Consider the following 26,887-nt stretch of genomic DNA (forward strand, 5'->3'; position numbering starts at 1 on the left):
GAACCAGCGCGCATTCCGTATCGCCGGTCCGAAGCATGATGTCTCAGACCGCGCGGCTACGGCGGGGACGCAGTTTATAAGTATGAAATGTAATAATTCTCTTGAATGTTTCAAGATTATGTCCAAAAGAAATATAAATTTATCTTGTAAACCACAAGTCAAAAAATGGAAGGGCAGAAAGATACACGTTTTGATCAGCTTCTTTTAAAATTCATGCCTTTCAGACTTCCCATTTAATTAAAACCAAAAAATTTTCAAGAATATAGTTGTAACGACTGTATCTGGAATTGGAGGAACTCCCAACATAATACAGAGCACATAACCTCAAACTATCCTAACTTTTACAGGAGCATACAGTAAGATTTATGTAATAAAACACTCAAAAATACTTTGCAGGCCAGTACAAAGTTTATTTTATTCCATTTTATACATTAATCAGTTTTCAAGACAAAACCAATTTCTACAGAAAAAACGTATACCACAAAGTTTTTCTTTAGAAATTAACCTGATGACTGCCTTCAAACCAAGGCTTTTAAAATAAAGCTCGATGGAAAACAAAATACACCAGAGTAAAATATGATAGTGTAACTTTTATAGTATGTTACAGAACATGCTGAGAAACTGTTGCAAACTACACTTCGTTAAATATACCTCAAAACAAACACCCAAATGCATCAATATTCACTCCTCTGGTCTATAAAAATAGTAAACAGTCCTCTAATATGCACTCCATCCATACAGCTCACAACAGGCATCAAGAAATAGCACACAACTCAAATAATCAAACATTTGAAATTTGTCCTCAATCTGATTTTCAATGCAATATATTTAACAATTTCAGCATGATGTAAATATACAAGGCAAATGTGATTTTGCAGTTGACTTGAAATTTGCACTTAAATGAACACAAACATTAAAATATTTACAGATCTTCATCATCCTCCGGAAGGGCCGTCTCTTGAGCTTCCTGCATCAGAAAAATCACAGTTAACACAAGTTAAATGTCATATTTACTTAACTTACAAAATGAACTTAAACAAGATTTGAACTTTTTTATTCTTTAAAAAACACCAACCTTTAGGTCCTTCTCGATCTGTAGCTGCCAGTTGGGGTCCATCGTCACCTCTGGTGGCACCAGCGCAGGCATTGCCACAAATTCAAGATTTGGATCGCCAATCAGTTTCCTTGCCAACCAAAGGAAAGGTTTCTCGAAGTTGTAGTTGCTCTTCGCGCTGATGTCGTAATACTGGAAAATAAAAAAAGGATTCTACGACTTAATATAAATTTTTACTGGAAGTCATCATACTGCAACTGAACCCATAGTATCATCTCAGATTAGAGGGACAGATCTTAAGTCCTCATTCACATTGCAATAAGTACGTCTGATTCATCAGTGATGACATCATACAGATTAGACATGTAAGCGTAGAAATATTCCGTACCTGCAAATTCTTCTTTCTGTGAAACACGATGCTTTTTGCTTTCACTTTTCTGTCCTTGATGTCTACTTTGTTCCCACACAGAACAATGGGGATGTTTTCACATACTCGAACAAGATCACGATGCCAGTTTGGAACATTCTTGTAAGTGACTCGAGATGTAACGTCAAACATTATAATGGCGCATTGTCCCTGAATCAAAATGCACCAACAAAATAGTGAAATCATACATCACAAGTAATAAATTCTTGTGTTGTGTAAAAAGCTGTCAAATTCATGCGGGTTTCATCATTTAAAATATGCAAAGGGTTCAACCAGCCTTAAGAATTAAAGTCCACAAGCGGGGTTAACGTTGAACAGTACCATACATTGACAAAAACTATTCTGGGTTGTGATAACGCGCAGGTTCGTAGGTAGATAGCTACAAGTCTACGTAGCATCACAATACAGAAGAGCAATTTCATCTTAACTGCTATGAAAACCTAAAATATTTTGTACAATGCATGTCTGTGCATAAAATCTGAATGGTTATGAACTTTAATTAGCAAGACCCCTTTGTAACCATGCAGCTACTGGGAAAAGCTGGAGTTTACTAATTCAATGTAAGTAGTACCTCTTGAAACACAGTGATATACATGTCTCATATGAAAGTTTAAATGTATATCACATTATGTAAACATTAAGATTTGTTACTTCATAGTTAACCTATCATGATTCACTGCAATATGTTAGATAAAAGTAAATACATGATGATATTAACCTGTATATAATAGCCATCTCGTAGACCACCAAATTTCTCCTGTCCTGCAGTGTCCCACACATTGAAACGTATCGGTCCTCTGTTGGTGTGGAATACAAGAGGATGAACCTCTACACCTAACGTGGCAACATATTTCTTCTCAAATTCTCCAGTTAGATGACGTTTTACGAAAGTAGTTTTCCCTGTGCCTCCATCTCCAACCAGCACACACTTGAAAGTAGGCATATCAGGATCTTGTGCCATGATGATTACTCCGTTGAGCTTGCCGCCTATAAATTCACACCAAACTTAAGTAAAACCCATAAATGCTCAACTCTCCTTGTACCAAACATCCTTGAAAAATAACCTGTACCACATGATGCAAGACAATGATACAGTTTTATATATTTCGTCTGTACAAACATATGAATACTTCTTACATATTCAATTTACATTTTAACCATAAACCACGTGCTTTTTAATAAATACAACTATTATTCCTGAGAATTCTTACAAATAAGGTGGAAATGGCGCCTTTTCGTTGGATCAAAGGAATTTGGTATCGCAACACCGAATTCAACTTAGTTATATACATAAATTATTGCTCTAAATCGTAACATTTTTGAACCAACGTCCTTATTAATGCATTAATACACTATTTCATAAGTGAAGACATAAACCATACACCGATGCACGCAAAATTGTATGATAAATCTTACCTTGGTGCAAAGTCGTTACGGTCCACAATGGCGTTCGGCGGAAAGGAAGATGGACCTTTCAATGCTTTTAATTCATAAAATCGTATAATATTAAAAGTAACGGAAACATATAACAAGCTTAATATTAATAGGAATGACATGAAAAATGGTGATTTTATATAATATTTAAACGCGTAAATACAATACTTTACTAAACTATAAAATATTTTACGTCACATTTTGCGACATTCTGTTGACGTCATTCACGCATGCGCACATTGACAGACGGCACTGCAGAAGCAGTGAAATCATAAGCGTATCGATTTTTATTATTGTAGTGTCTGTTTCCTTAGTTTTAGTGTCATTTCATGGAAATATTTGTGAATGGGATGCTTATATAGAGCAAGACGAACCCTCACTGTGTGAATTGGACAGTTAGAAGATGACGAAGGATAGGTTAGCAGCCCTGAAAGCGGTGAGTGTAGTTCAGTGGCATCCCATCTTTGCAGTGCAGCCTAACCCACCCATAACATATAGCACCTGACAGTAATGCCAGTCTCATTATTATCCTAATTTTGTTTTAATATTATAAAGAACTGTGATGGATAAGGCAGATGTACTTTGCCAGTGAAAGAGAATGACGAGTCATTAATGAAAGGAGCCTACGTGAATTGCCACTATAAAATTTGTGATAGCTCTCTCAGGTCGAATTTTATATGTGACAGTTGGTTGGTACGTTCGCCAGTGTAATTCATTATTAGGGCATACATTACAAATGTCTTCAGAAATGGTGTGATCGTAAAATTTATTGTGCCACTGGTTTGGTTTACAATTTCAGTTTGATGTTTTTCATATCTTTAGTTTCCAACATTCCACAGTATAAGTTTTTCCACTGACAACATTTATTGTTGGACACTCATTTAACTATAAAATGCGTCAGGCTGAGGTCCATCATTTTTGACCGATACTGAATTGAAAATTTATTGACAAACTTTTAGGGTAAATTACAGTAATAAAATTCCATTGTTCTGATGACGCTGATTGATCCTAACCTATCTTTATTTCCAGTGTGTTTAGTGATGAAGTATGAGATGAAACACTACACAGAGAAATGTTGTTAATCTTACATAATAAAACGACTCCTTCTGGGAGTGAAGTATGTGCTGTCATAATTCCGTTGGAGTGATTGGTTTTTAGTTCAATGGAAAAAGTTGACAGTGGAACCACGGTTCCGGAGAATCTGACGTAAATACGTCTCTGTAATGTAATGTAATGTAATAATTCTTATATAAGATAAGTACTTGTGATATTTTAAAACGTTTTTACCTGCACAAAATTATCTAGTCTATGACGCACTTCTTCTACAAGCGATTCACAGCTCAGCTCTTTCCACAATAACGAAAGCGGATTGTTGACGGTAGTAATGTAACAAAACAATGCCGAGTAAACAGATGACGTAACAATTAGTTTCTTAGGTAACAACAATGCACACAAGCTGACCATTGTTGTCAGTCCATATTAACACATTGTTGATATGGATCTTACACGTTTTCCTAGGTAACAACAATGCCGAGTAAACACGACGTTCCATAGGTAACCATTGTTGTCGATTTGTTGATACGTATCTTACACATTTTCGTTACACTTTTTTGCCGAATGACCCTGCCGTATAGACGTATTTACGTCAAAATTTCATGCAGCAGAGTAAATGCTGAAAAGAATTACATATTTTGATAAAAATGTTCCACATACTTTTGACGTAAATACGTCTATACGGAAGGGTCATTCGGTAAAAAAGCGTAACGAAGATGTGTAAGATCCATACCAACAATGTGTAAATATGGACTGACAGTGGTCAGCTTGTGTGCATTGTTGTTACCTAAGAAACTAATTGTTACGTCATCTGTTTACTCGGCATTCTTGTGTTACATTACTGCCTTCAACAGTCCGCTTTCATTATTTCGGAAAGAGCTGAGCTGTGTATACAAACATATATACATCTTTATTACATTCCATGGATCTAAAAGTTAGTCAGATGACAATAGGATGTAGAATAAGTCATAATAATACAATACATGTTATACAAATACAAGTCATACTATTATATAAATGTCACAAAATACAAACAAAAGGTTCACATAAAGTAGAGATAAGTTACAAATAAATCCACCCATTACGCACAAGAAAAATTTATCATTTATTTTTAAACAACATAAATTCATTGACAGAGTAAAAGGAGTGTGTAATTAAGTATCTTTTTAATGCTGGTTTAAATTGTGCCTTTTTATTTACGAGACTTGTGAGATTTGATGGTAGACTGTTGAAAATTTTGATTCCTGCATAATGTGCAATCGCTTGTAGAAGAAGTGTGTCATAGACTAGATAATTTTGTGATGGTAAAAACGTTTTAGAATATCACAAGTACTTATCTTATATAAGAATTATTACATTACATTACATTCAGCTGCCACAGACCCATCTTAAGCGTAACTAATTCAAGTTAAATAAGCAAAGTCTTAATCAAACTTTACTCAATTGTGAAGCATATATAAAGGAAATATTTAGAAGAAAGCTAATATATAAACTTCCTTTCATTGTATTTATTGCTTAAATATAATTTAAATACAGAGACGTATTTACGTCAGATTCGCCGGAACCGTGGTTCCACTGTCAATTTTTCTCCACGCTGAATCTGTTTCATAAAATAATAGGCTGGATGAACAACAACATTACAGTGATGCAATTAGTATGGACAAACTTCTGTATTTACAATTTATCTCATATTTCATTACTAAACTTCTCTTAAGCATATTAAAACTGAAACTAACATTGGTTATGGTTGTTGGTGGGTAGAGTGCTAGCCTAGTTCAGACATTGGACAATGTCCAATGAAATATTTTTATAACGAAGGTGATATGTGTCTAACTGCCAGGATAGCCAGAGAGAGAGAGTTTTGACATTAATTATGGTGTAATTAAAACACACTGCAAAATCGATGAAACGTCACTTAATATTGTTACATATTTCTAGGATTTAAATAAATTTCTGATGATTGTTATAGGCACAAAGTGACGATGATGATGTTGGCCCTGATGATGTCACTGTCACGGTGGAGGGAGGATTCATGGACGAATTCTTCGCTGAGGTAAGTGTAGTTTAATTTGGATGCATGTCTAGTGATTTTTGACTGGAGGACGTAATTGCTGATATCACTGTACATCAATCACATGTAGAAAAATCTGCGTTATGTGCTGTGTGGGAGAATCACCTGTTCCTATATGTTAAAGGCAGAGCAGTCTATAGTTGCTTCCTTCCACGTCCATTCCAGTTCATAGTTGAGCTCGGACTGAAGAAATTTAAAATAAAATGAAAGGTATTTAGTACAATTTTTCTGGACAGTCAGCCACGTCAGTGTTAAGTTAGATGTCAACATTTCAAAGACTAAGCTCTGTCTCCATCTACAGGGTAAGTGAGAGGAATTACCAGATTTGCTGATATATATATATATTACATTCCATGGATCCATAAGATAGTCAGATGACAATAGGATGTGGAAAAATTCATACTATTATATAAATTTCACGTAATACAACAAAGGGTTCACCTAAAATAATGAAATTTACAAATAGATCTACCCATTACACACAAGAAAAATTTATCATTTATTTTTAAACAACATAAATTCATTGACAGAGTAAAAGGAGTGTGTAATTAAGTATCTCTTCAATGCTGGTTTAAATTGTGCCTTTTTATTTACGAGACTTGAGAGATCAGATGGTAGACTGTTGAAAAATTTGATTCCTGCATAATATGCACTCTTCTGAAAGCATGAGAGGTTGGCAATTGGTCTATGAAGCTGATTTTTATTCCATGTGTTGGCACTGTGTACAGCAGAATTAGTTTGAAAGAGTTCTTGGTTATTTACAATAAAGTTCATTAACGAGAATATGTATTTACAAGGTAGAGCTAAGATCTCTAATCTCTTAAATAGACTTCTACATGAATTTCTAGTTTGACACCAGCCAATAATCTAATAATATTCTTTTGTAAAGTGAATATCTTTTTGCTCTATGTTATATATTGCATTTCAAAAGGTTTAAATATTAATGGAATGCAGTCATTTCTCTTATCTAAGGAGGTGATGCTATAGAGATAACAAGCCAGGTTCTTCAAACATCTGTGCATTGCTTGGTTATTTGTCATGAGTCAAGCATTTCAATAGCTACTTATAACTGGAAAGCAGCTAGACAGAATATTGTCAAATGATAGGATTATCAATTAATAATGAATTAGAATGAGTATGGAAGGAAGTGGTTATGGCCTAATTTAATGTACGATCCAAGCACTTGCTTGAACAAACTGAGGAAACCCACAAAAAACATGCGTAAGAGTAACTGGTCTCCAGCCTGAGAATTTAACCCGGTACTTTCTTCAAAATACGAAGGAGGTGTGCTAACCACTCGGCCACATCATCCGTTTCTCGACTTCTTGGTGGATGAGTTAGTCCGTTACAGTATCCGGTAAATTAACTAAAACTTTACCTTGCCCAGTGGACGACTTAATTATTGAATGCAGCACGTTTGAGTGGTAGGAAATCAGAACCCATGAGAAATTAATACCAGTAACCACATCATGAGCATGATTTCAACCAAACACCTGTAAGTTCAAGACCAACTGGTCAACTGAGAAATAATTCTGGACAATCTGATCAGACAAAGAAGGGTTGGTCCTGTGTATGTGGGACAGTTGGAAAAAACCACTCCAGGAACTCTGCAGGACCACCCCAGAACCATGCCAGGAACTATGACTTCTCCAGGCCCACTCCAGTATTTCTATAGTACCTTTCCAGGAACTCTCCAGGCTTACTCCAGTAGTTCTCCAGAACTACTCCAGAATCTCCCTAAGACCACTTTAGTACACTTCAGCACCTCTCCAGGCCCACTCCAGTACCTCTCCAAGACCACTTCACCAGGACATCCTAACAAGCATTCAAGCACCACACCTGAACCACCCCAAGACAAGATAACCTAACCCAACGTGACAACCCAATCCAACATAAACTAACGAAACATAATGCATACAATCCAGACTTCTCCAAGTCCATTCCGATATTTCTAGGCCACTCCAGTACTTCTCCAGAACAACTCGTGGAATGCACCAGTACACTTGAACAACTCTAGGACGTTTCCTAGAATACTCCAGTAGATTTTTAGGCATTCTAGACCATTCCAGTACTGCCAGGCCACTCCAGTAATTCTCCAGAATGTCCTGTATAGGTAGAGGCCTTGTGATGGGCTGATCACTCATCCAAGGAGTCCTACCAAATGTCTAAATAGCTTATGAAATGTCCCATTTGTAGGGAGGCCAAGGTCTTTCAAGGATTGTCAAGCCATGGAGTATGGAGCAAGTTAATGCTCAGAACACATCCTTGATGTGGAATAAGGTCGTCGTGTTGAAAGTGGCTATATTAAAAATGAAATGCAAAGGTTAATTTTACATGCCATATAGTCTTGTAGGTGCACCACTGTCTCGAAGATGGGTGTGATAAATTCCGCCAAAAACATTTACAACTACCTATAAAACTATCTGACCATAATTGATACCTGCAACACTAAAAAGCTTCATAACCCAGGAGACATTAATCCAGAAATTTCGCTGCCATGATAATCTCAAATCCCTTTGACCAGTTGTGTTATCAGATTCAAATATTGGCTGGCTTACTAGCTATCAGATAAGTTGTGTTTGTTTCTGTCAGTTTTTTTAGATGAATACCGAGATAGTATCTTGAAATACAGCATAAAATCTTTTTCTCACCCTGTTTAGTTCCCTATATATTTGATAATTTCATTTTATTCACATCTAAATTATTTTGTTGGTTCTGAGTAATTTATCAAATAACCAAATCACCAAACAAATTTATCTGTTATTATTACTGCTAGTATAGTACGCATATTTTTCAGAGCCGCTCTCTCCTACTTTTGCGCCCCTCATTGGTTTTTATGTTCGTTAATTGCTTTTTACAAGTCTATCATTTCAAAGCCAATAACATTCGTATGTCACCGCAGAGAGTTAGAAATTATTTGTGGTTTCATCTTTATCCCAAGATGTTTCTACTCTGTCTGGATTGTCTGACAGCCAAGCCTTTTATCCGATTGCGTGTTCCCATAGCTCCTCCTCATTTTCTCGCCATGGTTTTCCTTATATTCGTGTCACAGCTTTCCTAACTTGTTCTCATCCTGATCTCTGATTTCCTCATCAGTAGTTTCCTTTAGTTTTGTGTTTAAAACCTTATTAGGAATTTTCTGTTTCTTCGTTCTCAAAAATATGTCTGTACCTTTGTTAGCTTGCCTTAAATGATGTTTATTTTTAAATTACCTGTTGTTTTTTTAAAATTTGTGTTCCATCTCTTATAATTTTTTCCTCTGTACTCCTTGAAAATTTTATTTTATTTCTTGCATTTTGTAAATATTCACTGTATTGAAAGGTGTTTAAAATAAAAGTTGTAAATTTAATGAGATCCTTATTTTGTTATGTTATGTTATTTATTTATTTATTTTTGTAGAACGAGCCGTGTTTAAGTGTACTGATCGACTTATACCAAATTAAATCCTTGTGGCAAAGTTTAATGTAGACCACTCAGTACCAAATTTTATCTGTTTTTGTTGAGTAATGTCTAAGATCACGCATGCAAATAGAAGAATAAACACAGATGGATCATTGTAATTAATCCATTATGCATTCGTTCGTGTAAGGAACGCATAAAACCACGTCCACATACGGGCACTTGGGGGCTGTGAGTATTTAGCTAGTGGTTAATATGTTGCAGGTGGAGGAAATCCGGGAGATGATAGATAAAATACAAGCCAATGTGGAAGAGGTGAAGAAAAAACACAGTGCCATCCTTTCAGCTCCACAGACTGATGAAAGTAAGTACAGATACATTTTGTATGAAATTGACATGAACCGGTCCTTCAGTGCCTTGAGCATCTGCGGGTCCCAACTTTTCGTTGGCTTTGATCTGTTAGACATTCGGTAGGACTCCTTGGACGAGGGATCGGCCCGTCGCAAGGCGTCTACCTGTACACAGGACAGCACGACACAGAGAGACGCGGACAAACATCCATGGCTTGAGTGGGATTCAAACCCACGGTCCCAGAGACCAAGTGGCACGAGGCTCACGCTTAAGACCGTGCGGCCACTGTGACGGCAACTCAGTGATGCTATGCCATTTTGTATGAACATGAAATAATTAATGAATTATTCAAATTTCTTCATTAAACTCAGAGAAATCTTTTGACAGGCATATAAATGGCTGTCATGTTAACTTTGTTTTGAACTGAGTTTTTTCATAATTTTCCTCAAATCTTCCTGATTACCCAAAATATTAAAACTGCTGTCCCAACGAACCATTTATAATTACCATATATTTCTCACTTATCCTTTTAGAACATTGCAGTTGTTACGGTTTAATTGAAGGAAAACCACAGTAGATCCTGATTATGGTGGAATTTCCGCAAAAGCACCAAAAGCTGTCAGTGGGTAGCGTCAAGTTATAAATAGAGAAATTAACAAATCCTACGTATTTATCTTGTTTTCTTATTTTTATAGGCGTAATAGTTGATGTAATGACATATTTTTTTCTGGGTATTGCGTCTTGCGAAATTTTCAAGCATATTTTTGGTATTTTGCTATCTGATGCTTGTAACAAGTTTATTCTGTGAAAGGGAATGTTTATGAATTGATTACTGTAGTAAGTCCATTTATTATGGTGAGCGGATGTCTTGCAGATGAAAAGGATTTTCAGTGGGATCATTTTACCTGGTGGCGAAGCCCGTTGAGGGTTGTGGGAGATCATGAACAGAGTAGGCGAAGCTGTGTTTCTTGATCCTCTGATAAGATATTGTATTGTGAAGCGTTTGTCTCGTAGTGAAAGTCCTCAGCAGGACACGTGTATGAAGCATATTCGATAGCGCATTCTGGTTGTGTGCTGCTGTTGGTTCATCGTCCATTCTATATTCTCTGCCCGATTAACTGTAGATAATATGTGGCATTGATAAAAGGTATTTGGATTAACAAAATGAGGAGGATAAGGTGGGCGAGATGAATGGCATGCATGGAGGAATTGTGGTTGGAAAGTCTGAAGGGAAGAGACTTCTTGGATGGCGCCATGTAGGCGCTTGGGGGGGAGAGGTGGTATAGCTCCTACTCATTCTTGACCTCGGCACTAGATGGGGGTGAGTGGTCAGCATCACGCCCCGGCCGCGCTTTACCCCTGGGAAAAGACCCCGGTACCCATTGGATAGGAGGCTGGGTGGGCCCCAGAGCCGGTCTGGACGCAGAGGCTAGAGGAAAGATCCTGTCTTCATGGTGTAATTCATGTCCTTTTATGTTTAGAATCTGATTTTGGTGGTCGATAAGAATTATTCAATGTTTATTTTAAGTCCACTGACTTTGATGCTGATTAGAAGTTTTAATTAGTGTTATAGTAGGTGAAAGGAATTTCATTCAGATAATTTTTTTTTATTTGTAGTGTTCTGTCTGACGACAGGTCCATATGAACAGGATCCTTCCATCCTTTTCTCGGACTGGGACCTGTTCATATACGTTCTTGGCAGATGATCCAGAAGTGGTTTGCCATTGCCTTCTTCTGTGTGTGAGTGGAGTAATTGTTGGGATGCCACGGAGAAACCGGGGAAGCCCCCGGAGGAAAACTCCGTGATGCCTAGACCACGGCCTTGCCCAACACAAGTTATAAATTTGAGCACCACCGGGAATTGAACCCGGGACCCCAGGCTTACAAGGCTAGTGTTCTGACCGCTAGACAAAGAATGTGTACTTCCGGTAAACACTCTCCCACCTTTTTTTGGCCATCTTGAATGTATTCCCACAAGAAGCACGTGTAATGGCTAGGCTGTGGGTAGGACGACCACGGTTCAGTTCTCGGTGGTACAGGATTTTGCTCTGGGACTTACCGAGCCAGGATTCTTTTCTTGGACATGAAATGATTGGATTGTGAAGCTGACTATAATGTCTTCTAGTGTCCTGGCTATGAATGTATGGAGTTACACCACGTCTTCCCCGCCATACACCTGAATGTCGTGGTGTTTGCATAAGCACCAGGGACAACTTTACTTTTTGTCATAAATATTATTTGCCTTTTAACCCCATTGGTCACTCTGCCCCACCTGCTTCAGCAATCAAAACATTTGTATTAACGGCTTTCACATCATTCTTACTATAAACAGGGATTATATCCTTAAACAGCGCTAACACGTTGATTTATGTTCCGGTGATGGATGCAGCAATGTATGACAATAAAACTGTCTTTTACCCATCATAAATGTTGTTTGTTGATGTCGGTATTGTGGGTTGTAACGCCTCCTGGACGTTCAGATGCAAATGTTTCGGATAAACATACTGCCTCTATCTTCAGGTGTGATATAATTGAACAGAGCATATTCGTTCGTCTCACAACTTGAGTACCTTTGGACAGATTTTGATTAAATTTTGTATTGATTGGTTCTTGCTCATTCGCCTTTATTTATAACAGCGTCAGAAGTTGGTATTAAGATATTTTAAAATCTAAGAGGCAATAACAAAGTGAGAATGCCACAATTTTTACGTCGTGCTTGAATTTCGTAGCTAATTTGTATCGCCTCAAGGACGAATTCGTAGTTATTGTTTGTGAAACTTGTTAGTGTACAGGAAGTCACATTGAATAATTATGTGATAATTACAGATTCACGTGCTGCAATTATAATCATTTGTGAATGAAATATTAAATTAAGGATCAATTGAATAAAAATTTTCTTGGATATTATCCATCGTCTAGTAAATATAAAACGTAAAACGACGTTTCGGAGATGGGACTCTATCTCCGTCTTCAGGTTCCTACACAGTTGGGCCCACTAGATAGAGCGACGTTTCGGAGATGGGGCTCTATCTCCGTCTTCAGGTTCCTACACAGTTGGGCCCACTAGATAGAGCGACGTTTCGGAGATGGGGCTCTATCTCCGTCTTCAGGTTCCTACACAGTTGGTCCCACTAGATAGAGCTAATCCCTATCTCCGGACGGTGGGCCCAACTGTGTAGGAACCTGAAGACGGAGATAGAGCCCCATCTCCGAAACGTCGTTTTACGTTTTATTACTAGACGATGGATAATATCCAAGTAAATTTTTATTCAATTGACTCTTCACCATCGTCAAGAAGTTTTAGATTTGATTAAATTAAGGATGTCGGGTAAACGTAAGTCTGGATATGCTGTTTCAATCCTAAAAGCACGTAATGTATATCGGTTTTCAGCTTCTTGCGAAGTCGTCCTTGTACTCTGAAGACGTGAAGTGTGTCGTCCTAGTGCATAATTCATTCAGTATTGACAGACTGGAGTTTGCAGTACTTGAATATAAGATGCCCGTCGCAAATTTTTTTAAAAAACCCCCCAGAAAATCCACCTTCTTATATTCGCAAGCATCCGTAATTGGTGTATGCTTCATGTTTTTTTTGTCGAAATGGAACATAACAGGATATCCGATTATGTACGTGGAGACGAGACATTTATCTACGTGACACGCGAAAGCAGAATAAGGAGGGTTCTGACAGGAGCTTGGAATAAGCGCGTCACCTCATCCATTGTCACGGGGGGTTTGTTTTCTGACACGTAGATCGTCGTACACTTAATTTGTATCACAAAAGGCCCCTTACACATTGATCTAAGAACGCCAACTATGGATTCCCGAAGCTTGGGGGTTGGGCGTTGTGCTATAAGCTCGTTACTGTAACAAACTTCCGTGTTGCTATGGTGTGACATTAGAGTCATTACAATTGTGTTCGTTCAGGAGTTGAGAGTTGCGTGAATAATATACTCTGTCGTTGAAAATGTAATTGGTTCTGACGAAATTAAAAGGAGATCACGTGATCTGATTAGAATAAGAAGGCCGTTTACTGGGCTGTAACGCCGTGTAGTCTGATGGAAGTTTACCAACTTTTTGTAGAGGTTCTTGCTGCTTACATCATCAGGGCGATCGCCCTCTGAAACGTCGGTGAACTTCTACCAGACTGCATGGCGCTGCAACCCAGAAGACGGCAATGAGTAGAAGTAAATATGACCCGCTATACGCCATGTCGGCCCTGGGGGGGGGGGGGGGGGGAGTATAGCTCCATATCAGTCTTGATCTCGGCACTAGATGGGGGTGAGTGGTCAGCGTCACGCCCCGCCCGAGCTTTACCCCCGGGAAAGGACCTCGGTACCCATTGTAGAGGAGGCTGGGTGGCCTCAGAGCTGGTCTGGACGCAGAGGCTAGAGGAAAGATCCTCTGCCTCCGTAGGGTATACGAACCCCGGTCGTCTGACTGGCGGAGAAAATTGCATAATGAGGAACTCCACAGACGAATTACGAGGGCGATGAAATGAACAAGGATTATGTAGCCAGACACAGCGATAGGTCACTGACCCGGCACAACTTTGACGTCATTTGCGTGATACGTTGAGGTCAGAAGTCATGTTTTGACGGAGCGGTCTGCCCCTCCTACGCTATGGTTCCGCCAGTTGCAAGGAAGAATTCACGGATTGAAAATCTACCATCGGCAACAAAGCGAACGTGCCAGAATTGTTACGCTGTGCGTTTCCTTCCTAACATCTTGTCTTAAGCATCGCATCCAGAGAGGCTGTGAGTCCCATCCAGTCTTATAACCGAGCGGCTGTTAATTCGGTGGTCAAGAGAACCAGAGCGTGGAGTTGGCCAATCAGGCCCGGTAGTTATAGCACTTTCTCTTCGTGGTAGGAACACACTAAACCTTACTGGAAGGCCGGAACATGTGTTAAAGCCCACAGTTCATCTACATATTCAGTCCGTACCGCGAAGAAAACACGACACTTCACCATTACAAAGATCAACTTGTTATCCCTTTAAAGTCGAAGCTCGTCTAAATAATATTTACGAATCCAGTCCGTACCGCAAAGAAAACACGACACTTTACCATTACGAAGATCAACTGGTTCACCCTTTAAAGTCGAAGCTCGTCTAAATAATATTTACGAATCCAGTCCGTACCGCAAAGAAAACACGACATTTTACCTTTACGAAGATCAACTGGTTTACCCTTTAAAGTCGAAGCTCGTCTGAATAATATTTACGAATCCAGTCCGTACCGCAAAGAAAACACGACACTTCACCATTACAAAGATCAACTGGTTCACCCTTTAAAGTCGAAGCTCGTCTAAATAATATTTACGAATCCAGTCCGTACCGCAAAGAAAACACGACAATTTACCATTATGAAGATCAACTGGTTCATCCTTTAAAGTCGAAGCTCGTCTGAATAATATTTACGAATCCAGTCCATACCGCAAAGAAAACACGACACTTCACCATTACAAAGATCAACTGGTTCACCCTTTAAAGTCGAAGCTCGTCTAAATAATATTTACGAATCCAGTCCGTACCGCAAAGAAAACACGACACTTCACCATTACAAAAACCAACTGGTTAACGCTGTTTAAGGAAGTAATCTCTGTTTAAAGCGAGAATCATACGAAATCTCTGTGGGTAAAATTCAGTTTTTTATTATTGAACAGGTGGTACATGTAGTTACCACTGGACTTTAAAGGATTATTCTGAGGGAAGGCCCCCGGCTAATCCATACATTGGGACAGGATGGCGGATAGGTCGATCGGACGTGGTGACCAACAGGAATCAAATCCAGGCCGTCCAGTTACTAAGCTAGCTCAGCTTTCGTGGCTTGTAAAATAGAGCTGGCATTAGAATTGTGTGACTTCGCTCTGACCGGTGGTGTTACGAGCAAGATTTGCGGTCGAAGAAGGAATACCTGGAAACGAGATGACGTAATGCCGAGACAAGGGACTGTTTCTCTCGCCCTGTTTAAGCTGTAACCACGCGGAGCTGTGATTTCCTTACTCATTGTTAACTGTCCCTAATGCCACCTCCGCAATGTTGGCAGTGTATGGCGGGTTCAGTATATCGTGGGCGTAGGTATTACGGGGGAGTTATATTTCCGCCCGTGGGCTGTCAGACTCAAAACGCGGGTGACATTTTATGAGCAGAAGAGCTTAGCACAGATTTTCGTTGCTTTATTGGGCTTCAGATAATACCGTCTCTTATATTTTCTGAGAAATATCCGTTGACTCGTGAGATTTTTGTTTCGCGAACAATAAAGTGATGATGCTTCTATATCCTCGGTATTTATACCACTCACATTTTGTGACTTCTGTTGCTAAGTTGGTTTGTTTTTGTAACAAATATTTGTATTTAATTATTTCAATGTTGCTGTCTGACGTCAGAAATCTGAGCATAAAATTTTTATGGGCATTTTTTTTTGGACGCCGTGTACTTTCGGGTGTAAATTCGTGATTTGTGATGTCTTCGTTTCAAATTATTCGACATTCAGATCTACAAGAAATACGTGTTCGAAAAAAAAATCTCCGAAAACTTAAGTTTCATTTCATTTTGTATCCATGGGTTTCGTGTGATTCTCATTATAAACAGCGATTATTTCCTTAAACAGCGTTAACCAGTTGATCTCTGTAATGGTGAGGCGTTGTGTTTTCTTCGCGGTACGGACTGAATTCTTAAATGCTATCTATGGGTTTCGTGTGATTCTCAGTGTAAACAGCGATTATTTCCTTAAACAGCGTTAACCAGTTGATCTTCGTAATGGTGAGGCGTTGTGTTTTCTTCGCGGTACGGACTGAATTCTTAAATGCTATCTATGGGTTTCGTGTGATTCTCAGTGTAAACAGCGATTATTTCCTTAAACAGCGTTAACCAGTTGATCTTTGTAATGGTGAGGCGTTGTGTTTTATTCGCGGTACGGACTGAAATCTTTAACTATATTTTGAACGAGCTACTCCGCTCCACTTTGAATGTTCATTTACGGTCAGCTAGAACTGCGTTCCTATCTGCATATACCACGAAGTAAACGTCACAGAGACACGTTTCCTTATCCATTTACGTATAAGACATAATTATTTTATTACTCACTTGCAGCTCTAAAGTTCACTAGTTATTTGTGGACCTTACGCACACTTGTGGTGATTTCATCGGGTTCTGACGAGGCGTTTGTATCAAGATCCTCATTAATGACACATCCGCGCCATTTTCTTTTGGAGAGCGATTAATGTAATAGTGTATGAAGCCGCTGAGGTAACATACATCATATGAGAAATACCTGTCCCCAGTTGGGTAATAACCTGTTCCGACAGGTCCAAGGTTCGAGTCTAGTGCCTGGAATCTCCTCGGTATTAACAAACCACCGGCTGAATGCGGTAAAATTCTTAAGAAGCTTAGATTCGCTCAGCTAGTTAAATTCTCCGCCTCGTATGGAGCCGAAGGTTTATAACAGTGATCACTATAGCCTGGAACGGTCCCTGTTTTGAGCCAGATGAATACAATCCACTTCCTTTACGCGGCATTGAATTATCGGGTTCCATAAAATGCGTGAATTTGACTAATTGCGCAATTATCAACTTCTGAAGGGCATTGCATCATGCAGTTGGTTGATTTGGGGCAGAACTCAGAAAGCCTACATTCCTACAGGATTTACAAATCTTGTGTTCTTTATAGCGCCATGGATCGAAGTTCAATCAGTCAAAATTCCTAGCTGTTTATGTGATCCAAATGCTCATTAGCAACTCGGTCACAGTAATGAACCAGTCTGATGTTTTCGAGCCAAACGAATCCAGTCATCACCCTGTTCCTTCTGTATATACCACCCTCTTGAACATTAATCAACGGTGTGTTTCGATTATTTCCTTAAACAGCGTTAACCAGTTGATCTCTATAATGGTGAGGCGTTGTGTTTTCTTCGCGGTACGGACTGAATACTTAAATATCATTTAGACGAGCTTCGGGCTCGAGAGGATTAAGAACGTCCGTGTGTTCCCCTCCAGTTTTTTTTAGACATCCATTCAGTGGATTTCTGTCCTTCGTCATGTGAAGTCGCTTGTCACTCCCATTTAATCGTCCTTGATTTGGTTAGCCAAATACTATTTGGTGAACAGTGCAAACTGTTGAGCTCTTTTGTGCTTTTATGAACGCACTCAATTTGTATTCTTTCTATAAGGAACGTGTACAATTAACCTCTTGTTTAATATTATCTTCCAGTCTCCACCTCAGTCTCCCAGTTTCTGTAAGATTATTTTTAATGTGGTCCTTCCATCTCTTTTGTCCTCGTTTGGCGGGGGAGGAGGTGGGTTATTCTGAAGGTTTTCCAATAATTTTGTAAACATGTTTTCTATGGGCCCTATTCAAGCCGCTTTATCATTCCTTTGAAAGAAGCAATGAACTGGAGAAACGACATGAAGATGGCGGTCATTAGTATTGCCATTATAGCAGAGCATTAGTCCATGTCTTGGGATGTGCTCATGCACGCTCTGTGTTGTTCGGAACAATAATGACTATATAAAGGCAGGGAAATGCCTTGAAAGAGAAATTCAGGGCATGGGATGATAAATGAGGTTCTCTGTAGAGAAGGGGTGGAGAAACAACGGCCCCACGAGTTGTCTGACATGGCAGAAAATGAATTGAAATTTTTAGTAATGTCGTTACAGCAAATCGTGTTAAAACTTCATGCGTTTCGACGTGAATAAATTGGGCTCTGTGAGTGGTTTGGTCACCCCTGTTTTCACAGCGGTCCGGAGGCCACGTAACAGGCTGATTGTGCTTCTCTCATTATCACCTGATCGTTGCCGATTTGTGTGAGCTTTGAGCAAATTACACGACGTTTCGCTGACTGATATTGATGATTCAGAGTTGTGAAAAATCAAGATCCCCTGCCAGTAACACATTGTGACTCTTACGTGGTATTCTGACTGCCGTACTGTTATATCTGATAAGATTATGATTCCGTAGATAATGTTTTGTGATAATGAAGACAATTTACTGGCGTGTAGAACAGTCAGATGCGAGTTTTGCTTTTTATCTCGTGAGAGAGAGAGAGGGGGGGATGCCTAAGTTATATTTTGACATTAATTGAACGATCTCACTTATCAGAATAAAGCTTATGGATCGTTTAGTCAGATTTCTGAACGGCAGTTGTCAAATTTAGCAGATAGTGATAAATGGACCATTTTCATGACGAGTGTGACGACAAGAATTTTAACTCCGGGATTGTCAGAAATCTTTTAAGCCTACTTTTTCTTGGAGATTGATAAGGGATGAACCAGCGATACATTTATTGAGAACGTCAACTCGTGTTTTTCCGTCTCATGTTTAATTTATTTTGTCGACGGACGCTGTCCCTTTCAGAATTGAACCCCACGTGTCTCCATTGATGCGTATACATTTCCCAGTAGAAATAATAGTCCGCTGTAATTACAATTTGGGACGAAGTTCTGAAATAGCTTTCTGTTAACAAGCAATTCCAGGAAAAACTCATGAATCACTCTGTCTCCTTTCATAGACTTCTCTGACTCTGCAATTCAGTTTATCTCAGGACTTAAGCATGTTATGATCGTGCCTAGATAGGCACACGATCGATTCCTACTCGAGTCACAATTTGTAGCCTAATTAGTTTTGTTAACGAAAAACTAAGGCTCACGAAATCACTACTTACAATCATAACGGCATCATTCTGTGAAATATTTACAGTTGTAAGCGATTGTTAGGTCCTAGCCGTGGGATGTCATGTTTCCTATTAATTAGTGTGATGGACTGAAGCTACAGGATGTTCGCGAATGGATGAAAAGCAGAAATATCTGAAGGATTTGTCATCTCGCTTGTTGTCTGTCAGTTGTTTGGAAAGTAGAGAGATCGCACCAGGTCTTAGTGAGCCTGCATAATTTGAAACCTTCTTTAATATTCATTTTCTAATTCCACACCCAAGAGCAGCGTCACTTATAATGGGATGATTAAACAGTAAAATCTGTGTCAATTCTCCTGGGGGTTCCAACCTCCCCCCGAGTGGCGCCCTGCTTGACACCCCCAGCAGTTGTAGAAGAATCGATAGTACGCCTAGCGGCTGGCCGCCAGACCATACGACCTCAGTAGTTAACTACGGACTTGACCTGGTGTTGACCTCTTATCTCTGACGTGATTAGGTTCCCGCGGGAAGACGAGGTCAATACAAAAATCATGAAACGTGTTTATTTACACGACTCAGATACTTGTAATATATTACTGTTCAACCTTGAAGAAAAAGTTGGAAGTTTCCAGCAAAAAGTCGCAGTTTTTCCCCCCGTTTGTAGTGTGCGAATTGACGAATTGGAAAGGATATGGAAGGAAGCTGTCGTGGCTGTAATTTAAGGCACTGTCCTGGAGTAACTGAGGAAAACCACGAAAAGTCTCAGTTATGGTAGCCGACCTCCAGGCCGAGATTTGAACCCGGGACCTGCCGAATATGAAGCAGGAGTGCTAACCGCGAAACGACGTTGGGTTGTTGTTGTTTTTTTAGTCTTTTGCCTAGAAACTGGAAGATTAAAAATGCACACAAGGTTTAATTTTACCCATTGTTTTGTGTGGATGCGAAAGTTTGTTATAAGAAAAAGTAATATCGTAGATTCATGGATTGATGGTATTTGAGAGCAGGTTTCTGCGTACAATGTTTGAACCTCAGAGAGAGAGAGAGAGAGAGAGAGAGAGAGAGAGAGAGGAAGTGGCAAGGTGACGAAGAGAATTCCAAAAGGAATAACATTATAAAGATTTCTGTCTTCTGGGATGTTGCGCTGTGTAGTCTGGTCGATGTTAACCAACATTTCAGAGGTCATACTGCCTCCGTCATCAGGGCGACAACCCAGAAGACAGAAATCTTCATACTCTGATGACGGAGTCAGTATGACCTCTGAAACGTTGGTAAACATCGACCAGACTACACAGCGCAACAACCCAGAAGACAGAACTCTTCATACTCTGATGACGGAGTCAGTATGACCTCTGAAACGTTGGTAAACATCGACCAGACTACACAGCGCAACAACCCAGAAGACGGAAATTTTCATACTCTGATGACGGAGGCAGTATGACCTCTGAAACGTTGGTTAACATCGAGCAGACTACACAGCGCAACAACCCAGAAGACGGATATCTTCATACTCATCGCCCTGATGACGGAGGCAGTATGACCTCCGAAACGTTGGTTAACATCGACGAGACTACACAGCGCAACAACCCAGAAGACTCATACTCACCGCTGTGAAAACCTCAAATCTCACATAAATAACGTTATAGTTTGTGATGAAAAACTGATCAAATCAAGAAGGATGATCTAGGCGGGGGCTTATGCCATGAATGAGGTCGTGAAAAATGTACACCCACGCATTCGGCAAATAGAATCTGTGCCAGTCTGCCACGACGTAGAAGGCGGAAATTGAAGTCAAGTCTCCGTTACCCCCATATCCCCGGCTCTTACGTCAAAATCGTCGCCGTATCGTCACTCAACTCTCAAGTCACAGAGCTGTTTGATGCCTGGAAAGTCCAGCTTATTCCTTGTCAACGTCGCGACGCTGTTCTGAAAGCCGCTGTGCCTCTTGTCCACAGTGCGTCGTTGCGAACTCCAGAGGAACTTAAACGAGATTGTCTTCCTCATACAAATCGTTTAAATTTTGCTTCCAGTTCGTGGAATAGACGGACTGTGTGGAAAATGTGATTATTTCACTCGCCATTGGTTTCACCTCCCTGATCCCTGCCTCTCAGCCCGTTTCATTGCTGCCCCCCCCCCCCCCCCCCGAAGGCGATGCATGTCTCCGTCTATGAACGTGGCATGACCTCGATCAACCATGACGCTTCGTTCCATTTGACCTCACTTGACCTGGTCAGCAGAATCATGGGTCTCCTGCTGACCTCGACAAAGATATTTCTATCGCCTCCTAAAAGGAAGGAAAGGTTGAGAATTCCCTCCAGTAGCCATCGATTCGGACGATTTTTTTTAACTTCTAACCCGAGTTCATGTTGACACGTAAAGTGTAATCGTTCTCTTGGTTAATACAGGGTGTTTCTGAAAAGTCGCTTACGTTTTAATTGCAGATAATTACCTCGCTAAATAGCAAACATCGGCGTATTTTGTGTCTCTGGGTTCCGTAGTCTTGGGAGATTGACAGCGACGTAAAAGGAAAAGTAATTATGCCCACCATCAGCGTCCAAGATCGTTTGCAGCAGCATTGATCAGCGTCAGTGAAGACATTCCAGCTGAAGTTGAGCGAAATCTCTGGCGTCGGTTGCAGGTAACCTTGGACGCCGACGGTGGACATATTGAAAACTTTTTTACATGGCTGTCAGTCTCCGAAAACCAAGGAACTCAAGAGACGCCAAATACATTTGTTTTCTGCGTACTTAGGTAATTATATTATTATTTTAATATACAATTAACATTGGAGTGTCTTTTTATAAATACCCTGTAGATTTGTCGTTAAGAAGAGCAGAACTGTCCATTCGGCAGCCAAAAAGGCTAAGAATGTAAATATTCTGTGCTTAATTTGTATCTTATATGCGTCATGTTTGTGTTTGATTAAATATATTTATTTTGTACAGTCTATACACAAACGTTTGAAGTTTATTGGTGTTGTAAAAATTATATAATATTAAAACGTTTTAATATTATATAATTTTTACAACACCAATAAACTTCAAACGTTTGTGTATAGACTGTACAAAATAAATATATTCTGTGCTTAGTTCCAAGAAGTTGGAGGAAATGTAACAAGAAAGCTGTACTTTGCAAATGTTTTTGTTTCGCGTAACAAAATGAGATAACTTGCCGAAGAGAGACTTGCTAATGTTTTCTTTGTAATTATAGTGTATTGTATTTTTCGAAGGAAAATGCTTTCGAATTGATCATTTCGTATTTATAAGTAGAGATATTGAAAACAGTTTGTAATGAGTCATAAGTCACTCTGTAAGTCTGTTCAGGAAAAAATAATGTAATTTGTTTACGAGATTTGGTATTCTCGTGGTTCGCGAATATGTGGATGTTGGTGTTCTAGGTAGTAACACCGTGAGGACGAGTAGGTAGGTATCAGTGTTTTGGAGGGTTGAAGCAGTGTATTCTTGCTAAACGTAGCAACTGTATATACCAACACGTTCGCACATGAAAGCCGGAGTTTAAAAAAAAACTGCATTGAAATTTTCTCTTCTTGTACATTCGCCTTTTTTCTGTATGTGATAAGAATCGTTTACCCTTGATCGATAGACGCAGACTGATAGCATCACAATCATGGATTGATTGTGGCGGAGAACGTCTATCGCTTGCAATTTATTGGTCAGATCGACAGTGATTTATAATGCGTGTTGAATTACGAGTTGTGGATTCGACCTTGACCTGACCCCAGCCCGTGTCGATGTCTGTAAGTGATTCTTTTTTAAAGACTCCCTCAGTGAGGCAGAACCAATTTATTTCTATTGGTCACTGATTTCGTCCGAGAGGTTACGCACTTTTGTCACGCATCTGCGTGTTGCGTTTCGTCCATTTACTCAGTTTTTCTTTGTGGTATTGTGGTTTCAACCTGAAGATTAAAGTATACAAAACGATAATTCTGCCTGTTGTTTTGTACGGGTGCGAAACATGGTCTCTCACTCAGAGGGAGGAATACAGATTGCAGGTGTTGAGGAGGATATTTGGGCCTAGGAGAGAAGACGATGGGGCATGGAGAAAACTGCATAATGATGAGCTTAAAAATCTGTACTCCTCCCTCAATATTGTCAGGGTGATTAAGTCGAGAAGAATGAGATGGGAGGAGGATGTAGCGCGCATGGATGGGACAAGAGGTGTGCACCGGGTATTGGTTGGGAAGCCTGAGGGGAAGAGACCTCTGGGGAGACCTAGACGTAGATGGGAGGATAATCTTAGGCGGGATCTATGGGAGATAGGAGTTGAAGGAGACTGGATTTTGTTGGCCCAGGACAGGGTCCGGTGGAGGGCTTTGGTTAATTCGGTGATGAACCTTCGGGTTCCGTAAGCCATCTGGTTGGTTGGGTCCACTATTTGGGAAGCCTGAGGGGAAGAGACCTCTGGGGAGACCTAGACGTAGATGGGAGGATAATGTCAGGCGGGATCTATGGGAGATAGGAGTCGAAGGAGACTGGGTTTTGTTGGCACAGTGGAGGGTCCGGTGGAGGGCTTTGGTTAATTCGGTGATGAACCTTCGGGTTCCGTAAGCCATCTGGTTGGTTGGGTCCACTATTTGGGAAGCCTGAGGGGAAGAGACCTCTGGGGAGACCTAGACGTAGATGGGAGGATAATCTCAGGCGGGATCTATGGGAGATAGGAGTTGAAGGAGACTGGATTTTGTTGGCCCAGGACAGGGTCCGGTGGAGGGCTTTGGTTAATTCGGTGATGAACCTTCGGGTTCCGTAAGCCATCTGGTTGGTTGGGTCCACTATTTGGGAAGCCTGAGGGGAAGAGACCTCTGGGGAGACCTAGACGTAGATGGGAGGATAATCTCAGGCGGGATCTATGGGAGATAGGAGTTGAAGGAGATTGGATTTTATTGGTCCAGGACAGGGTCCGGTGGAGGGCTTTGGTTAATTCGGTGATGAACCTTCGGGTTCCGTAAGCCATCTAGTTAGTTAGTATTGTGGTTTCGTCGTTGAACAGTTTCTCAGTCACGGGTAAATATAGCTATACAGCGTCGTTTTTAATATAAGATGAACCTCTTTATATGCTAATAAGTTTTTTGGAAACGTTTCAGGATTTATATTCCTGCCAGCAGTAAACATCGAATCAGAATTAGTTTCGAGATTAAATTACGAGAAACAGGAATTGAGAAAACCCCTGTTATTTTGTAGTCTGACCGCTGTTATTATCTGAAGTTTAAAGCAGGGCTGTCGGAGTCGGAAGCAATTTTTTTGGTGGTGTCGGTGAAAATGTACGTACTCCGACTCAGGAACGTTACAGACAGACCCGCGGTGGTAGATTTTTGATCATGCGACCAAATGAAAAATAAAATCGTACGTGTGAGAGTTATTTCACGCATAAAGCGACCTGTGTTATGTGTTTCGATCTCGCTGTGATGTCTGCGTGCTGCTGGAGACGCCGTTCCAAGTGCCAGCTGAATGGGGTGGGAACGCGTTTGGCTCATACTGCAGCGGTTAACCCCCATCAACAGGTGACGACGAGGGTAGGATCAACAGGGTTGGGGGGGGGGGGGGTCCCCTTGGTAAATACGAAGATACGCTTTGAAATCAATACGTTGAGCACTGCGGTTTGCGGGAGAAATAATCTTCAGCGGAAAGAAAGTTGAAAATAAAGTCGCTTCTTGGTTGGAGGGTTTGTTGTTGAAATTAAAAGAAAATTAGTTTTGTACACATTTTCCTCTCCAGGAATTTGGCTCGAGCCTTTTCTAACTTTATGACTGTTTTTTGGAGTGGTCGACTCTGGTTTTTGGTGATTGATCACCAGCAAAGGATAGAGCACTTATAGCTTGTTTCTCATTCAATTTAAAGTCTGCGAGCATTTATTTTTATTTTCATGTTTCACATGTGGTTAGGCGGGATGTCTGCACTCTGTGATGGTTTATGGCGCCATAAAACAAGGATTCCATTAATGAAATGTTTGGTAGAGTCGTCTTAATTTCTTTAGAAGTTTTGTGCGAGTCGGTTTATGTGAATATCCATTCTGTTCTAAATACTGACAAATTTATTTACACGATTTTATCAAAAAACTTTTGCGAGAACCGCCATTTAAGATAACATTTGACGTGTGTTTATGTATCTCATGCTGTAAGCAGTTACGATGTAAATGTCTTGCTTTTCAGGGCAAAAGGTTGAAATTTATAGATGATATTAAAATTCGAAAGTAAATCTGTGTTCAGTGTTTGTATTTTATATTTTGTTTAGGCCTTTGTTGCAAGATTTAAATTAAGATGGCTGCTGCTTCATGTCGTCTGATATAAATTGATCGACGTTGCGGAGATGCTTATTGCATCCATCATGAGGGCACAGCGACTCATATTCATGGCTGTTCTGTTCGGACGACCGCCATACTTTTTCAAGGGGTTAACCTCGGTGTCGACAAGCAGGTCTTAAGTTATTTAGGGGAATTGCAGAAACACGAAGATCTCAGAAGCCTAGCTTATCGTGTGGGATAAGGCAATTACGCTGCGTACAGAACGGTCTGGTACCTAGAGACTCTGGTCTCATTTTTTCGTTTCACGCATTCGCCTGTTAATACCGTGGAGACGTGCCCGCCGTACAGGGGAGGTGGAGAAGTTGCCGAATCTATCCAGTTGCAGGCTGTTAAGCTTTATGTATGCGTCGATCACAGAGATATTGAATCATCTGATATAATTGCTGTCTTTAATAACTTGCATTTGGTTGCCTGTCTGCCCAGCGTTTTGAATGAAGTGATTTAAATGCAAAAGAGCCGGTTAGCTCAGTCATTACAGTGACTGAATACGGGTTGGACGATTGGGGTTCGATCCCCGACGGGGATAAAGGATTTTTTTTCTAGCCTCATGTCCAATGTGTACCAGAGTCCGGGAGGTGAACAACTTTAGAGTAAATTTAGTTTTATTTATGAATGCGGATTATAATTTATTTCGCGGAACACGCGTATTAAGTGTGAATTGTATACTTCTACGATATGGGTTTTTTTTTATTAAAAATTGTAGTTGAAGCTTTGTAAAATTATCTAAGTGACACTGCTGTTGTGTGTCGTACGGGGAACTACATTAAATTTGTGGCTTGTCGAGTTTTCTTCGTTCTGCCGAACGCAGTGGAAGAGATGGCATCAGTCTCTCTCTCTCTCTCTCTCTCTTCTAATCTCAATTGAGAACAGCGAATTTTTTTGCAAATGGTGCTATAGAATTATGCATAAGGCAGGCGTCGTGTCGCCTAGTTTCGATTCCACATCCCTGAGATTCTGGCCACGTAATACGTTTCTAATCCTTTTGAGTTGGTATTATTTTTGCATAATGTATTCAGACTCCATTTTCACTGCGTGTGTGTGTGTGGGGGGGGGGGGGGGTCCTAACTTTTAAGCCAAGAAATCGATAAAGGGTTTTGTGTTCAAGTGGCATGAGTAAAGATTTTAGACTTTTACCTTTTTGTAGCACCTTCCCCCCCCT

The 26,887-nt window shown here is 40.1% G+C and overlaps 2 protein-coding genes across 8 annotated transcripts in view; one reads left to right on the forward strand and one right to left on the reverse strand.

Moving 5' to 3' along the window:
* Window positions 1-386: 386 nt before the first annotated feature.
* Window positions 387-4,268, reverse strand: Ran (RAN, member RAS oncogene family). Of its 3 annotated transcripts, none has more exons than XM_022071823.2 (5): window positions 4,203-4,268; window positions 2,200-2,468; window positions 1,443-1,631; window positions 1,076-1,246; window positions 387-967 (listed from the first exon to the last, which is right to left on the reverse strand). In XM_022071823.2, the coding sequence occupies exons 2-5, from the start codon at window positions 2,440-2,442 to the stop codon at window positions 923-925; spliced, it is 648 nt and encodes a 215-aa protein (XP_021927515.1). In that variant the 5' UTR covers window positions 2,443-2,468; window positions 4,203-4,268; the 3' UTR covers window positions 387-922. The 3 variants fall into 3 exon arrangements, with proteins under 3 accessions (XP_021927515.1, XP_021927513.1, XP_021927514.1); XM_022071821.2 differs by lacking the exon at window positions 4,203-4,268 and adding an exon at window positions 2,898-3,051; XM_022071822.2 differs by lacking the exon at window positions 4,203-4,268 and adding an exon at window positions 2,693-2,852.
* Syx1A (Syntaxin 1A) overlaps window positions 3,143-26,887 on the forward strand; it is a 58,073-nt gene continuing 34,328 nt past the window's right edge. For 3 of the 5 annotated variants that reach the window (XM_022071819.2, XM_022071817.2, XM_087349038.1), the window contains exons 1-3: window positions 3,144-3,351; window positions 5,938-6,021; window positions 9,703-9,802. In XM_022071819.2, coding sequence (XP_021927511.1) covers window positions 3,319-3,351; window positions 5,938-6,021; window positions 9,703-9,802 — 217 coding nt within the window. In that variant the 5' untranslated portion in view covers window positions 3,144-3,318. Of the gene's footprint in view, window positions 3,352-4,782; window positions 4,903-5,937; window positions 6,022-9,702; window positions 9,803-26,887 lie in introns of those variants that run through there. The other 2 variants (XM_022071816.2, XM_087349037.1) reach the window with 2 other exon arrangements.

This window comes from Zootermopsis nevadensis, unplaced genomic scaffold (genome assembly GCF_977971745.1).
Source record: "Zootermopsis nevadensis isolate Lab colony 2312 unplaced genomic scaffold, Znev_1.0 Znev_ptg000015l, whole genome shotgun sequence".
NCBI lineage: Eukaryota > Metazoa > Arthropoda > Insecta > Blattodea > Termopsidae > Zootermopsis > Zootermopsis nevadensis.

Bases quoted from the DNA above. Each gene is read 5' to 3' on its own strand.
- Ran (XM_022071823.2), bottom strand. From the start codon at position 2,442: ATGGCACAAGATCCTGATATGCCTACTTTCAAGTGTGTGCTGGTTGGA. The intron at 1,632-2,199 runs GTTAATATCATC...ATTTTGATTCAG, and splicing joins GAGATGGCTATTATATACAG to GGACAATGCGCCATTATAAT. The intron at 968-1,075 runs GTTGGTGTTTTT...TTTCTGATGCAG, and splicing joins AGATCGAGAAGGACCTAAAG to GAAGCTCAAGAGACGGCCCT.